We start from the raw sequence: 14,781 nt of genomic DNA, 5'->3' as shown, positions 1-14,781 counted from the left end.
TATATATATATATATATTTCTTGAAAATAATTATTAATAATTTTATTTAACTATTAGTTTAGCTTCAAAAATAAAAGTAACTAATTATAAGAATGAATACATTAGAGATATAGAAATAATTAGATATTGAATAGAATGTGTTTTCTAATCATGAAAACCCATATATAATTTAATATAATAATTTATGATTTTGTTTTTTAATAGAAAATATTAAAATACAATTTTTTTTGGTCAATGTTAGTCAACGCTGGAGTCAATGTCGGTCTTTGCCGGAATCATTCGACCGATGTACCGGATTGTATGTCTATGGTGTTAACCACATAACGTCATATAGTTCATGCATGTGGCCATGCAATACATATATTTCGTGTAGTTGATGATACAATATTATACTTGGCATGTGTGACCATGCATTCTCCAATATTTCAGGTAGCTAGCCATCTTTTTTCCTTAATTAAATTCCCCAAAAAAATCTTCCAGACTAATCAAACATACATCGAAGTAGATAATATTCAGGTAATTGAGTACTTGATAAAGACGTATAGAAAAGGAAAAAAAGAAAGTTGCGCTTGAGTAAAAGAATTAAGGCCCAAAATTGTTTGTGTTGGACCTATTCAGGTCCATCTTTTTAGGTTCAATCGGCGACTATTCTTCTCTCGTCGTCGTCTTTCACCGGTTCCGGTTCCGAAGCGGGAATCAGAAATTCGCTTCTTCTTCCTTCTTTCTCCGCCAAATTAGGGTTTCTTCTGTCTCTTCTTCACTCAGGTTTGTGCCTCAACGACTGCTTCACTTGTAGCTTGATCCTTGTTTCTCGAGCTTCTTCTATTGGTTTTCAATTTCGTTTTTTTCTGTTTTTTTTGTTTTTGTTTCGTTTCCATGATCAGATCTTAGCTAAATTGAGAACAATGAATTGATTCTTAATCCTCAGCTTCTGAACCTGTTTGAAACATTTGACTTGATTCTTTATTTTTATCGTTCATCAATGGTTTAATAGTTGTTAAATCAAACTTTATTTAACCTAATAACTTGTTCTAATGATTACAACCAAAATTTCAATCAATTTGGTTTGGACAATGACTTGATTCTGAATCCTTAGCCTCTGAACCTGTTTTATTGTTTGTTTTGTTCTTGATCTGTAAGTTATTCTTTACTTGAATGTAGCATGTGATTTTGATAATCAATAATAGAACACATGTTCTTGATATGAAATCTTTGTGTTTCTCCTGTTCTCATACTTTTTTTGTTTTTGTTTTGGTGTATGTCAGGGATGATGAATCTTTCTCCGTTTAAGAGAGATATAGATGAGCTCATTGGCGAGTTTGTGGAGGTTCTTTTCCTCAATCTTTGTTTATGTAGCCTTAAGTAAATTTTTTGAATTTTACCTCTTTTCCAGTTTTGTTGAATCTCTTCTGGTTTTGCATTTTAGGGTGATTTGACAACGTTTGCTGATATGAAAAGCGTGTGGCTATCCCGAAAGTTTTCTTATATATATGATGCTAGTCCTAACAGCAACTTAGCCTTTTTCATGCAGTCGCTATATGCGCATACCATTGGTACGTTTTTGGTTCAATTCCTTTGGAGCTGCTGTTTGCATTCACCCTTGTGCTCCTTAGTTTCTTAGCTAAGCTCACAAGCCAACCTTTATATCTATACAGGTCACATGGTTAGTATTGATTCTTTTTCACGGAGACTTGGTGGTCTTTACTGTCTCTATTGTCTTCACGAGATCCAACCTTTTAAACCCAAGTTCAGAGTTTATATCTCACTTCGTAAGTGTTTACCTTTCGTCTTTCTTGCTGTAAGCTTTATAATGTCTACATAACAGTTTGATGTATCTATCAGCTTTAACTACATTCTTTATTTAACCATATATTGTGAGTGTGATGTGAGTCATTTGACCAATTCTTTCGAACTTCTCCTTATTGTTAGTACTATACTAAACTTGTGCGGTTCTCGTCTTGTAGAAGAGCTTGGGAAATTTAGGGATCTTGTAGTCGAGGCAAAAGATAAAGGTGTAGAGATAGCTGCTGCTGTGGCAAAACAAATGCTTGATAAGAACATGTTTATATTTGGAGCTGTGGGTGAAGATTCTGCAACCAAGAAACTTAGTCAATTAACAGAACTACAGAACGCACGAGTGCGGTTTGCCTGTGATAAGTATGTCATTTTTTTTTGTCCCTTAAAGTTTTTTATTTTATTTTCAGAGGACTAACAAATTCGAAGTTTTAAATAACCTTTTTAGTGATATTATTCTCATCTTGACTTGAACAGATTACTCTCTGAAACCGAGATCGAGCAATTTATTCATTTGGATATGGTGAGTACGAAATATTTAAATCTTCGAAGCGTTTTACATTTCTCTATTGCTCTTGCCTAAAGATAGTGGGCAATAAGCATATGTCCAACACTTTGATTTTAAACTTCACTAAAGTTCTCTATATTGTACCGTTCTTGCTGCTTTTGTTCTTATCAGGGTAACGAAGTTGATCTGAGTTCCCTACATAAAAGGTCTTTAGATTATGCAGAGGCCAAGAAGCGCGCAATCAAAGGTATGCTACTTCATATGAACTGTTTTGTGCAGCCAATTTTTTTGTTCTTTTTCATCTCTAAGTATTACCTTTAATGTTATTTCCCTCCCACCCCATTTCATTATGTTTTATACCCCTTGTTTTCGTAATGTTAAAGGAGCAGGAGAAATAGTGGAGATTGAAGACATAAAGCACATATCAGAAGAGAAAGAGTTGATGGGAGAGAAAGTGGAGATATTGAAAGAGGAATGGGATGCACAAAGACTTTCATTATATGAACAAACCAAGCTTGATGGTCTTACTAGGACACAGAAACTATTGAAAGATGTGGAACATGATGAAGATGATGGGTTTGAAGAGCTTAATAGCTTACTTTCTCAGAGCTGATTTCGACATTTGCAATCACCGTTTAAAGATTAGGATGCGTGCAAATGAAAAAAGCTCTCTGTAGATATGGCATTCACAGGTAGATTTTGATGAATTTTGCCATTAACTCTTTTATCAATGATAATCTTTTGTTTGATCAGGTAATGTCAACAGTCAGGTTGCGTCAGAGAGCTTGTTCAATACAATCTCATTAAATCCAAGAGAGCAACATGCTGCTTAGTAAAACAAGGCGATTAAGATGTTAATCCCGGTTTGCAGTTTTATGGTAATTAACATGTTGATTAGGAGAATACGTATAATTTGGTTAGTAATAGTTTGACAAGGTGATTTGTTAAGAATGTAATCCCGGTCTGCGATTTCTAGTTGTTACTTGAAATGAGGCAATGCTATGTTTTTTTTTCTCCAACAGCTTCTCGAAACTTGATACAAAACTAGAAATCTGCAGTTCTGATTCTATAACCTGTAAATTTATTGTCTATTATTAGTTTTTAATTTATTGAAAGTGTCGATAACAATTGTGTTTAGCGAGTCTAACACTCAGTCATCATTGTATAAACTCTAAAAACAAGGGATGTTAAAATATCGATCGAAAACACATCACTCGTAACAGTTTCTTCTTTTGATCTTACCAATCATTAGAAGACTATAGCTTGTTACCTGAATCGGTCCTGCCTCTAAAGTCTGGTGATATCCAGCTTTGAGTTTGTGTGAGCAGTGTTTTGATGATGAACTCGGTAGCATTTATAAAAGGTTAACCCACATTAACAAAAGTGTATGTATGTAGATGTAGTTTACATGGTCAAAATACGGTGTATATAATATAGATTCAAAGGCAATCAACGGGAAGTATGACACCAACTCCAATAAAAAACCAACAAGAAATATTGAGACGTTAAGTTAAAGCTTACAAGAAAACAATCACAATAACTTCGAATTGTGGTGGGCTTTGTCTTTAGTTGATAGGGCCACCTCCAGTTGTATGTCGTATCTTCTGAAGCCATATACAGTATATATAAAAACGCATATCTCAAGCAGATACAGAGAGTTTAAGGATTTATTCACCTTGAGTTCCCTCGGTTGCTATGGTTGGTTCAAGGTTATCCATGATCTGCATCCCATCACCATAAGCATAGATGGTCGCCGCACCAAGATAGTTCATAAGACCGGTCCACCGAGATAATATAATTGTAATGCTATTTTAAATTTGTGGAGGAGTGAGGACAATGTAGTACACATGCACGAGGGAAACACAATAGATAACAATGAATGCGGAGCTAAAAATGAAGAAAACACACCGTTTGCATTGCATGGTTGTAAAATGAAGTACGCAATTACATTCTTTTTGCTATAAAGTGTTGTATTTATTAAAAGTCAGACCAATGTTAAAATCTTTTTATTAAAGAGTGAAATAATTGAGACTTGAGAATATACGGTTTAAATCGAAACACCTAGACGACTACGTAAGAAAAGAGATCAAACTAATCGCAAGGAACAAGATCACTTGTAATTAGTTTTTAACTTCCACAAAAAAATAGCAAAAAATAAAAATAGCAAACATGAAAATAGTGGACGAGCAAATAACTGGATTATTTATAAGCTAGTTTTGTATATTAATTAGGTTGAAAGATTCGACATTAACGTGAAATCGTCATAGAACTTAACTTGTCCTCTTCCTAAATGTAAAACAAATTCCCTAATCATTATGCAAAAAAAAAAAAACACATTTATTTTATCAGAAAAAGTAATATCTAATTATGGGTTCGATGGTGATATCGAACTACTCCTTACTCTGTTGCTTGAATCATCGCTACAAAAATTAATACAAAAATAAATAAAGCTAATGTAAATCAATTGGACATGAAATTATAAAAGGGTCTACAAAATTATGGCTGCAAAGATGTAGTGGGTTGGTAGGATGAATTGATTTAAACACTTTCATGTGTGCATGCTCTTCACCACATCTTGTCTTCTTAACATTTTTACTTACGTAATTAGATACTACCAACTATTTGTTCTGAATAATAATAACAAAAAAATCTGCAAATCTACGATTGAAAGTATTTTATACAAAGAATAACATAGTCTAGACTTTGATAATATATTTAATGAAAATGCGAGTATAAACATTTTGTATTGCAAAGTATGAAGAATCAAAACGTCACATATCAACCTCTATATTAGTGATTTTTTATTTTTATTTTTGGATAAACGTTGAACTCGAGATTAGTTGGGTTTCTAAAACTGATTATAAAATTATCTTAGAAGATATTGTTTCAGGCAGCTATCCATCCCTCCAACTTCTTCATAAGCGTCGTCAACCTAAAAATTAAAATGCTGACTAAGCTAAAATAAATATAAAAATAAAAAAGAAGACGAAAACACTAAAAATATAAATGATTATCAAATGAAAATTACGTGAGGGAGCCCTTGTTGTGGGTCATCAATGCAACAACTACAGTGGCAAAGATCCATCAGACACCACTCGTCTCACCAACCCCCTTCAGCATCCCCATTCCAAAGGTCAATATAATCTCAAAATATACAATCACCAAAGTCATTTGTCCAAATCAGCCACATAAACTTTCATTTATGTTTTTTTTCCTAATATATAGATAAATGCACACACCTCATACAGCCTTTACGACGTTAACTCATTGGAAGAAAAAAAAAAACAGCAATTGGATTCTTTCCTTCTTGGTGTAACTTATATAAGTCATAATCCAAAAAAAGATATATCCTTTTGAGTTAAGCTCTTAACCAAACAAAGAGTATTTTTTGTTTTACTCAAGTCGATAAAATTGTTAGCAACTCTGGCCTTATAAAATACAATATAAGNAAAAAAAAAAAAAAAAAAAAAAAAAAAAAAAAAAAAAAAAAAAAACTCACGAAATTGGATAATATTTTCCGTATACTCGAGAGAAGAAACAGAGTACTGCCTCATTTCAAGTAACTAGAGATTACAAACCGGGATTAACATTCTTATTCACTTTGTTAGATATTTTGTTATCACTAACCATTATATATTCTCCTAATCAACATGTTAATTAATTATCATAAAACCGCAAACCGGGATTAATATTCTTTTAATCACCTTGTTTTTCTAATCAGCATGTTGCGCTCTTGATTTTATGAGAATGTATTGTACTAGCTCTCTGACACAATCTGACTGTTTATATTACCTTTTTTTTTTGTTAAAGACTGTTTATATTACCTGATCGAACAAAAGATAATCATTGTAAAGAGTAAGTAATGGCAAAATTCATCAAATCTTCCTGTAAATGCCATATTTACAGAGAAATGATATATATATATATATATATATGTAAATTCCTGATATATATATATATATATATATCTTCGTCCATAATACTTTTTTTTCTATTTCCTTCCTCTAAAAATTTTCAACGTAATTAGATATTCACCCGCGGTACACCGCGGGACTATTTTTTAATAAAAATAAAATTTTATTCGTTTTGTAGATTAACTATATATATAACTAATATTTAATTTGTATTTTTTTAAATGTACAACCTTATATATATATATATTAGTTAGTGTAGAAAGTATTTTGTTTGAGGTTTATTGTTTTATATTATAGGAACTATAACATACAATTAAAGAAGTAGTGATTTATAGAAGGGAAATACTGTGTGTGTTTATAGAATTAATTCCTACAATTTTGTAAAATTGGAAACTTAATATTAATTAAATTGGAAACTTGATATTAATTAAATTAATCATAAACTTAATATTTAATGTTAAAGGGAGTGGTTCCTATTATTTTGAAAATTTTATTTGGATGGAAAATCTTGTTTTCCAAAATTGAAATTTAATATTAACTAGATTTTAACTAGAAATTTTTAAAAGTAAAATAAAAATAGAAATTTTTTGTAGATTAAATATATATATATATATATATGACTAATGTTTTATAAATTTTAAATGTATATCCCTTATATTTATATATTATTCAGGTTTATCGGTTTAAAAATTTAGGTTTCCCAGTTTAATTGTTAAATTCAGAATATAACCCGTGGTATAACGTAGTAATGCTTGTTTATTTTACATAATCGTAATTTAATAAACTCAATTAGATATGCCTAATATTCTAATGTCGATGGTGTTAACAAAATAATGAACTAATGATTTACTAACAATTAATGATATAATTTTCAATTTTTATTAATACACAAACTCATCACATTATATACCCAAACACAATTTTTCTTCCTTGCTTAAGTAAGACATGCACGTTTCTCAAAATCTAAATAACGAAAAATGCAAAAAAAATATAGTTACACTAATTTTATGATTATTTAAAGCAAGTAAACTGAATAAGTCAAACAAAGATGACAAGAAAATCGTAATTTTAATTTCAAATATTATTTTATATTTCAAACAAAATCTTTTAATTGTGGTTGGTTTTAAGGATAGTAAATCGGTTTCCAATATTATCACCAAACGGTTTACTTGGTTCAATCGAAATATACAATTCGGTTTAAACTGATCAACCTCAAGAACAATTTTGAGACAATAAAGTTTCATATTTTTACCCAATGGGGCTTAAGTGTTTTAGAAACATTAGTACTCTCTACATTTCTAAAAGTATCATTCTATATACATTCCCACAATAAAAAGATCTTGTGAAACTGTAAGAAGAAGCCTTTTTTCATAAATCTGACTTCATTCAGTTCCATCTCTTGGAGTTCTTGCTAGCTTTTGACTTCTGTTTTGCCTATTGAAACGCTTGCATCTTCTGCTTCTTCCTCGCTTCTTTCTCAGCTTTTGACATCTTTGACTTTGTCTTCACTTTTGGAGCTTTCTCTTCTAGCTCTGCTTCTCTCTCCAGCTCATTTGCTCTAGCATCAAGATTCTTCTCCAGGTAATACTGAGCACATTCACACATTCAAAAAGTTATATAGAGATCAAATTCTATTAATGATATAATTTTTAATTTTTATTAATACATAAACTTATCCCGCTACATACCCAAACACAATTTTTCTTCTTTGTTTAAGTAAGACATGCACGTTTTTTCAAAATCCAAATAACTACACTTACTTAACTCACAATACTTGACAAAAAATAATCATACTTGCAAACGTATATACAGTCATTATTAATTTAACCGGAGTCAAGTGTTCCACCTTGTGCCGATCTAGCTAGTGATATCATTAACAAACTACTTAAAATATTTTTTTGCAAGTCAAATGTTTGGTTTAGTGTTAATACTGAAAAAATGTTATTTATAACATTAACTCCTAAAATTTTTCCAAAACAAACATTACTCCAGATTTTGTTTCCTAAATATTTTACATTTCATTCCAACTAAAAAATAACAGTAATCAATATGGAAATATAAACTATCATATATAGCCACACATTCTGTTGTGTTTTGAAGATATTCTATATCTGAATCTTTCACAAGCAAAAAAAACAACAATTTGATTCCCATTTTGTTTTCCAAAACCTGTGAGCTTTGATTCTTAACGTAAGAAAAACTTCGACTGACATTTATTTAAATATTATAATTAACATATATAAATTTTATAAAATTTTAATTATTACGAATATATAAAATTAAAAAAGTCTAAAATATTATATAATGTGGTTATATAGTAGATGAGTTATAACGAAGACATATTGGAATTAATAAAATATTATTAAATTTGTGTTAACACGGGTTAAATCCTCATTTAATTATTTATCAACAATACTAATATTTGACATAAAATCAAGTTGATTTAACTAAGATTGTATAAAATAATTAAATCATTAGGAAAAATGTGACTTAATCACAATGTATAAATGACTGATTATGTATTTAGATCCCTTATTTTTTTGTTATAATAGAATCTCAAGCACTAAACAAAACAAACTAAATATAACAAACAATTGTGGGCTAAAAAAAAAAAAAATATTTAGCCGCACAACAACCGAAAAATTTAGTTATTCCTCAATTTAGAAAACATCCAATATTTAACAAACTGATATAATATAAAATATAAATTATAATAAAAATTATATGTCCGCGGTGTACGGCGGGTTAAAATCTAGTATAGTAATTAATAGCTATTCACATATGTAACTTGTATCTACAAACTGTAATAGTATCCCACATTGATCATGGTCGTATGGCTTTGATGTTGTCATTGTACCTTAAACTAGACAATTAGACCTAAATAACAAAATAATCAATATAAACCCTCTACAATAGATAATAAACAATAAACCCTAAACAATAATCAGAAAACCAAAACAATACACTCTAACTCCTAAAAAGTAGATACTGAATCCAAATAGTTTAATAGTCAATTTTATTGACAATTGTTTCGTACATTCAAAACAGTCTTATCTATTTTATGAAAATTTTAACAATTGGACAACTTTATGGATATAATAATTTGGATCATGAACAAAACACCCACTTTGTGTATGTAAAATTTTGTGTATCTATAATAATTATAGATGTAAAAATAATTAAAAATGCAATATTTTGTTAAATCATTTACCTTTAAATATATAGATAAATCATTTATTTCATATTGAAAATTTAGTTAAATAAATTTATTAATTCTAATATTATTTACTTTAATTTAGTCTGGACTTAAAAATTATTAATTTGGCAATGAACACCAATTCAATTATTGTCTTTGATTTAGATTGGACTCATAATTTTCTTTTATGTGAAAAGTAAAAAAAAGATTAAATATACAAACAATCTCTGTCTACAAATTACATTTAAAACAACGTAATTAAAGTGAGATAAAAAAATAAAGATCAAAAGAGAAAGAAATGAGACAGAAATTTTAAAAAAATATATAAAAAATGCTCCTTTTTCCATACCCCTTTTTAAAAATAGCCCTTCATGTTGACCATTTTTAAAACTACCCCTCTTTATATACAAAATGACTAAATTACCCTTTTTGAGTGATAGCAAGAATGTACAGTCATCAAAATCAAAAATATTTTCCCGCCAAAAAAATTTCCCGCCAAAATTTTTTTTTCCCGCCAAAATCGAAAATTTTTCCCGAAAAAATTATTTTTTCCCGCCAAAAAAAAAAATTTCCCGCCAAAATCGAAAATTTTTCCCGCCAAAAATATTGAAATTTATACCTTTTAAAAACATTGTAAACGCTTTTAAAAAACTTTTAAAAGTGTTTACAAGGTTTTTAAGCACATTGTAAACGCTTTTAAAAACCTTGTAAATGCTTTTAAAAAGCTTGTAAATGCTTTTAAAAAGCTTGTAAATGCTTTTAAAAGGTTTTTAAACACCTTGTAAACGCTTTTAAAAACTTTTTAAACGCATTTACAAGGTGTTTAAAAACCTTTTAAAACCCTTTTAAAAATCTTATAAAAACTTTTCCCGCCAAAAAAAAATTTCCACAACTACTCCCAATTTCATCTCCAAAACCGTAATCCCCCACTCGTAAATACATTTTTTTTTGTCTCCCAAAAAGTCTCACCAACCGCAAAACGCTATTTTCCTCAGCCACCAGCCACGACCACCTTTTTCGACCCTTGAGGATTGAGGTTGTTATTGATCGAACACAGCAACGTAAACCAACCGCGTTAATTAAACAAAAAAAAAACACTTTTTGCGACTCAAACCAAATTCACGTTCTCCATTCTCCACCATTAGATCTATAATCTTCATCCAACGGTCATCATTAATCTCTCACCCACCCCTCTCTTATTATTATTATTTTTAATACGAAAATCAACTCTTGTGTTCGCCTCTCTTCTGCTTACCTAACAACAACACTAACATTGTCCTTGTTATTTAAACCACTCTTCTCTCTTCTCTTCTTCCTCAGAATAACCAAAACCCCACCAACAACAATTCAAATCCTCTCTCTCTCTCTATCTCCCAAACAAACAAACTCAAGAGATCTGAATAATCCTCCCATTCACTAAACACACAGCTTTTGAAAACCAAATGGATCAGATCGAAGCAATGTTGTGCAACGGAGGAGACAAGACAGCCAAACCAGCCGTGATGACAAAGACGGTATCGGATCCGTTGAATTGGGGTTTAGCCGCTGAACAAATGAAAGGAAGCCATCTTGAAGAAGTCAAGAAGATGGTTGAAGAGTACCGTAGACCAGTTGTGAATCTTGGAGGAGAAACACTAACGATCGGACAAGTTGCTGCCATCTCCACCGTAGGCGGTAACGTCAAGGTTGAGCTAGCTGAGTCTTCAAGAGCCGGTGTGAAAGCTAGCAGCGATTGGGTTATGGAGAGTATGAACAAAGGTACTGACAGTTACGGTGTCACCACTGGCTTTGGTGCTACTTCTCACCGGAGAACCAAAAACGGCACCGCCCTACAAACTGAACTCATTAGGTAAGTTTAATTAAATTCATAATCATTACATTATGAGTAACTATATTAATTTGAGATTTTATTTTATTTTTTTTTTCAAATTATTTTTGGGATTTGTGATAAGAAAAAAATATATTAAATTAGTAGCATAAGTGGATAATTGGCAGAGATTAATTTTGTTCTTGTATAATTTGTCTCTGAATAAACTCACGAGTGCATGGGAAACACGCTGGGTCGGTTACTCGGGTCGGGTTGATTCAGATCGGGTCGGGTTTTATTTTTTTTTTTAATTTTTTTTTTTTTCAGATTTTTGAACGCCGGAATATTCGGAAACACGAAGGAGACAAGTCACACGCTGCCGGAATCCGCCACAAGAGCGGCCATGCTCGTAAGAGTCAACACTCTACTCCAAGGATACTCAGGAATCCGATTCGAGATCCTCGAAGCGATTACGAGTCTCCTCAATCACAACATCTCTCCTTCGCTTCCTCTCCGTGGAACCATAACAGCCTCCGGCGATCTCGTTCCTCTCTCCTACATCGCCGGACTTCTCACCGGACGTCCCAACTCCAAAGCCACCGGTCCTGACGGCGAGTCATTAACCGCGAAAGAAGCTTTCGAGAAAGCCGGAATCAGTACCGGATTCTTCGATCTACAGCCTAAGGAAGGGTTAGCTCTCGTTAACGGCACGGCGGTTGGATCCGGCATGGCGTCGATGGTTCTATTCGAAGCGAATGTTCAAGCGGTGTTAGCTGAGGTTTTATCGGCGATATTCGCGGAGGTGATGAGCGGGAAGCCTGAGTTCACCGATCATCTCACTCACCGTTTGAAGCATCACCCTGGACAAATCGAAGCGGCGGCGATAATGGAACACATCCTCGACGGAAGCTCGTACATGAAATTAGCTCAAAAGCTTCACGAGATGGATCCGTTACAAAAACCTAAACAAGATCGTTACGCTCTTCGTACATCTCCTCAATGGTTAGGTCCTCAAATCGAAGTGATCCGTTACGCGACGAAGTCAATCGAGCGTGAGATCAACTCAGTCAACGATAATCCGTTGATCGATGTTTCGAGAAGCAAGGCGATTCACGGTGGTAACTTCCAAGGAACACCGATCGGAGTATCTATGGATAACACGAGATTGGCTATTGCTGCGATTGGGAAGCTTATGTTTGCTCAATTCTCTGAGCTTGTTAATGATTTCTACAACAATGGACTTCCTTCGAATCTAACAGCTTCGAGTAATCCAAGTTTGGATTATGGTTTTAAAGGAGCTGAGATTGCTATGGCTTCTTACTGTTCTGAGCTTCAGTACTTGGCTAATCCAGTTACAAGCCATGTTCAATCAGCTGAACAACATAACCAAGATGTGAACTCTCTTGGATTGATCTCTTCACGTAAGACCTCTGAAGCTGTTGACATTCTTAAGCTTATGTCAACAACGTTCCTTGTTGGGATATGTCAAGCTGTGGATTTGAGACATTTGGAAGAGAATTTGAGACAAACTGTGAAGAACACGGTTTCTCAAGTGGCTAAGAAAGTGTTAACCACTGGAGTTAACGGTGAGCTTCATCCATCGAGGTTCTGTGAGAAAGACTTGCTTAAGGTTGTTGATCGTGAACAGGTGTTCACATACGTCGATGATCCGTGTAGCGCAACGTACCCGTTGATGCAGAAGCTAAGACAAGTCATTGTTGATCACGCTTTATCTAACGGTGAGACAGAGAAGAATGCAGGGACTTCGATCTTTCAAAAGATTGGAGCTTTTGAAGAGGAGCTTAAGGCTGTGCTTCCTAAGGAAGTGGAAGCGACTAGAGCGGCTTACGGTAACGGAACTGCAGCGATTCCGAACCGGATTACGGAGTGTAGGTCGTATCCCTTGTATAAGTTTGTGAGGGAAGAGCTCGGTACGAAGTTGTTGACCGGAGAAAAGGTTGTGTCTCCGGGAGAGGAGTTTGATAAGGTTTTCACTGCAATGTGTGAAGGTAAAATGATTGATCCGTTGATGGATTGTCTCAAGGAATGGAACGGAGCTCCGATTCCAATTTGCTAAGAGAGCATTCCTCTGTTCTGTTCTGTTTTCAATTCTTCTGTTTCGATTTAAATTTTGTTGTTCTTTTTACTGTTTTAAGTTTGGATTGAGTTTTTGATTGTAATGTGAATGAATGGTGTCACTCTGTATGATATAAAGATTACTTGTAAAACTAGTTAACATGTTACTTTTATGTTGCCATTTGAGGATTCGGACACAGTTGACAAAAGAGAGTGATCAAGTAGACTTGTGATTTATTGGTGTCTGGCTTCAAATGTACTTGTTTCTAGCTGTTTTTGTCTAAGCATTATGAATCCTTTCATGTGAGTTTCTCCTTTTAGATACTAAATTAATGTCTATGCTATTGCATCTCATAGCCATTTCTTGGAGCCTCTCGTGCAAACAATAACATAACATATTATATCTTTAATCTCTCATTGATAAGTAACAAAAATCTTACTTCTTGAATTTTTTCATTTGAATGATAGTAGAATAATACAGAAGCAATTGCTAGAAACAGAAACTTGTTTTGTTTTCTCTGACAATATCTGCATCAGACAAGAGTTCAAGTCTTCTTTTTCTATGACACAGAACAGAGGCGTGATCAGGTTATGTTATATATTTATCTCTGGATCTTTGTCAGAAGTTTGAAAATGCTACATGTTTAGTGAACACTTGTTTATAATACGAACGATGGTGATACTTATATTACGAAAACTCTTACTTAATTAGTTTACATCATTATCTAACATTAATTCTTTCTGGAGATGATGAATCAAAATCAAATAAATATGTCTTTTGAGTCCTCCGATCCCCTTCTTACCTTACATGCCAATGCAGTTTCTCTTATGCTGCGGAGTGCCACTGCAACGAACAACGTCGAGGAAAGTGTTCTCATCACATGGAATCCATAGTCTTGATGAGTTATAAGCATCTTGAGCTTGATCAAGCAATGCTTTAAAGATTGGATGTGTAAGCAAACTCATCTTTATCACAAACCTCTTGTAATCATCACCAACATACACTACCAAATGTCCTCTTGGAACATCTTTTGGTATTGCTTCATTTTCTTTCTTAAATCTCCACAAAACCTTGTCGCAGCAACTCTCGCATGAAGATGTACAACAAGGTATGACTATGGATTTACTCTTCATGGTTTTGAGTTTGTTTTCGCAGGATCTTATGAACTTGTTCTTCATTTTGTGTATAGAAGGAGAGGTTTCAAATTACCAAAAAAAAAAGGATGATTAATATAGACAGAGATGGTTTTGTGATGAAAAGTACAGTGGTGAAGGACATGTGTATATATAGATGATTGATTCACATAGCTTAGATAGAAAATAAATCTTAGGTCCATGGTGATATTAAATGTAATGTTTTTGAATAAGTTATGGGCAAGATTTTTTTTTTTCTTTCAAATAATGATAAGATACATCACGAGGGGTTTTAAATCATGCATGATAATTGTTTGCCATTTTGTTTCACTCGTGCGGTTCCGTTATTTTC

General features: G+C 32.8%; 3 protein-coding genes across 5 annotated transcripts; 2 read left to right on the top strand and 1 right to left on the bottom strand.

Annotated features, from left to right (window-relative positions):
* Window positions 581–3,409, top strand: LOC104711887. 3 transcript variants are annotated; one of them, XR_002033426.1, is made up of 9 exons: window positions 581–765; window positions 1,266–1,327; window positions 1,427–1,553; window positions 1,656–1,769; window positions 1,965–2,157; window positions 2,272–2,317; window positions 2,474–2,549; window positions 2,686–2,994; window positions 3,069–3,409. XR_002033426.1 is itself a non-coding variant. In XM_019229791.1 (8 exons), exons 2-8 carry the CDS (start codon window positions 1,268–1,270, stop codon window positions 2,913–2,915), a joined length of 846 nt encoding a protein of 281 aa, XP_019085336.1. In that variant the 5' UTR covers window positions 581–765; window positions 1,266–1,267; the 3' UTR covers window positions 2,916–3,409. The 3 variants fall into 3 exon arrangements, 1 of the variants encoding a protein (XP_019085336.1); XR_002033425.1 differs by having other exon boundaries at window positions 3,056–3,409; XM_019229791.1 differs by having other exon boundaries at window positions 2,686–3,409.
* LOC104711886 (phenylalanine ammonia-lyase 2-like) lies at window positions 10,704–13,492 on the top strand. Its single transcript, XM_010428661.2, has 2 exons — window positions 10,704–11,261; window positions 11,547–13,492. The coding sequence occupies exons 1-2, from the start codon at window positions 10,855–10,857 to the stop codon at window positions 13,294–13,296; spliced, it is 2,157 nt and encodes a 718-aa protein (XP_010426963.1). The 5' UTR covers window positions 10,704–10,854; the 3' UTR covers window positions 13,297–13,492.
* On the bottom strand, window positions 13,995–14,574 carry LOC104711885. The gene is given in 2 exon segments (XM_010428660.2): window positions 13,995–14,523; window positions 14,525–14,574. Coding segments are annotated over 2 exon segments (474 nt in total). The 3' UTR covers window positions 13,995–14,099.

The sequence above is a fragment of the Camelina sativa genome, chromosome 9, assembly GCF_000633955.1.
Source record: "Camelina sativa cultivar DH55 chromosome 9, Cs, whole genome shotgun sequence".
Taxonomy (NCBI): Eukaryota; Viridiplantae; Streptophyta; class Magnoliopsida; order Brassicales; family Brassicaceae; genus Camelina; species Camelina sativa.
The sequence above is the reverse complement of the archived record's forward strand: the minus strand, read 5'-3'. Positions and strand labels throughout refer to the sequence as shown.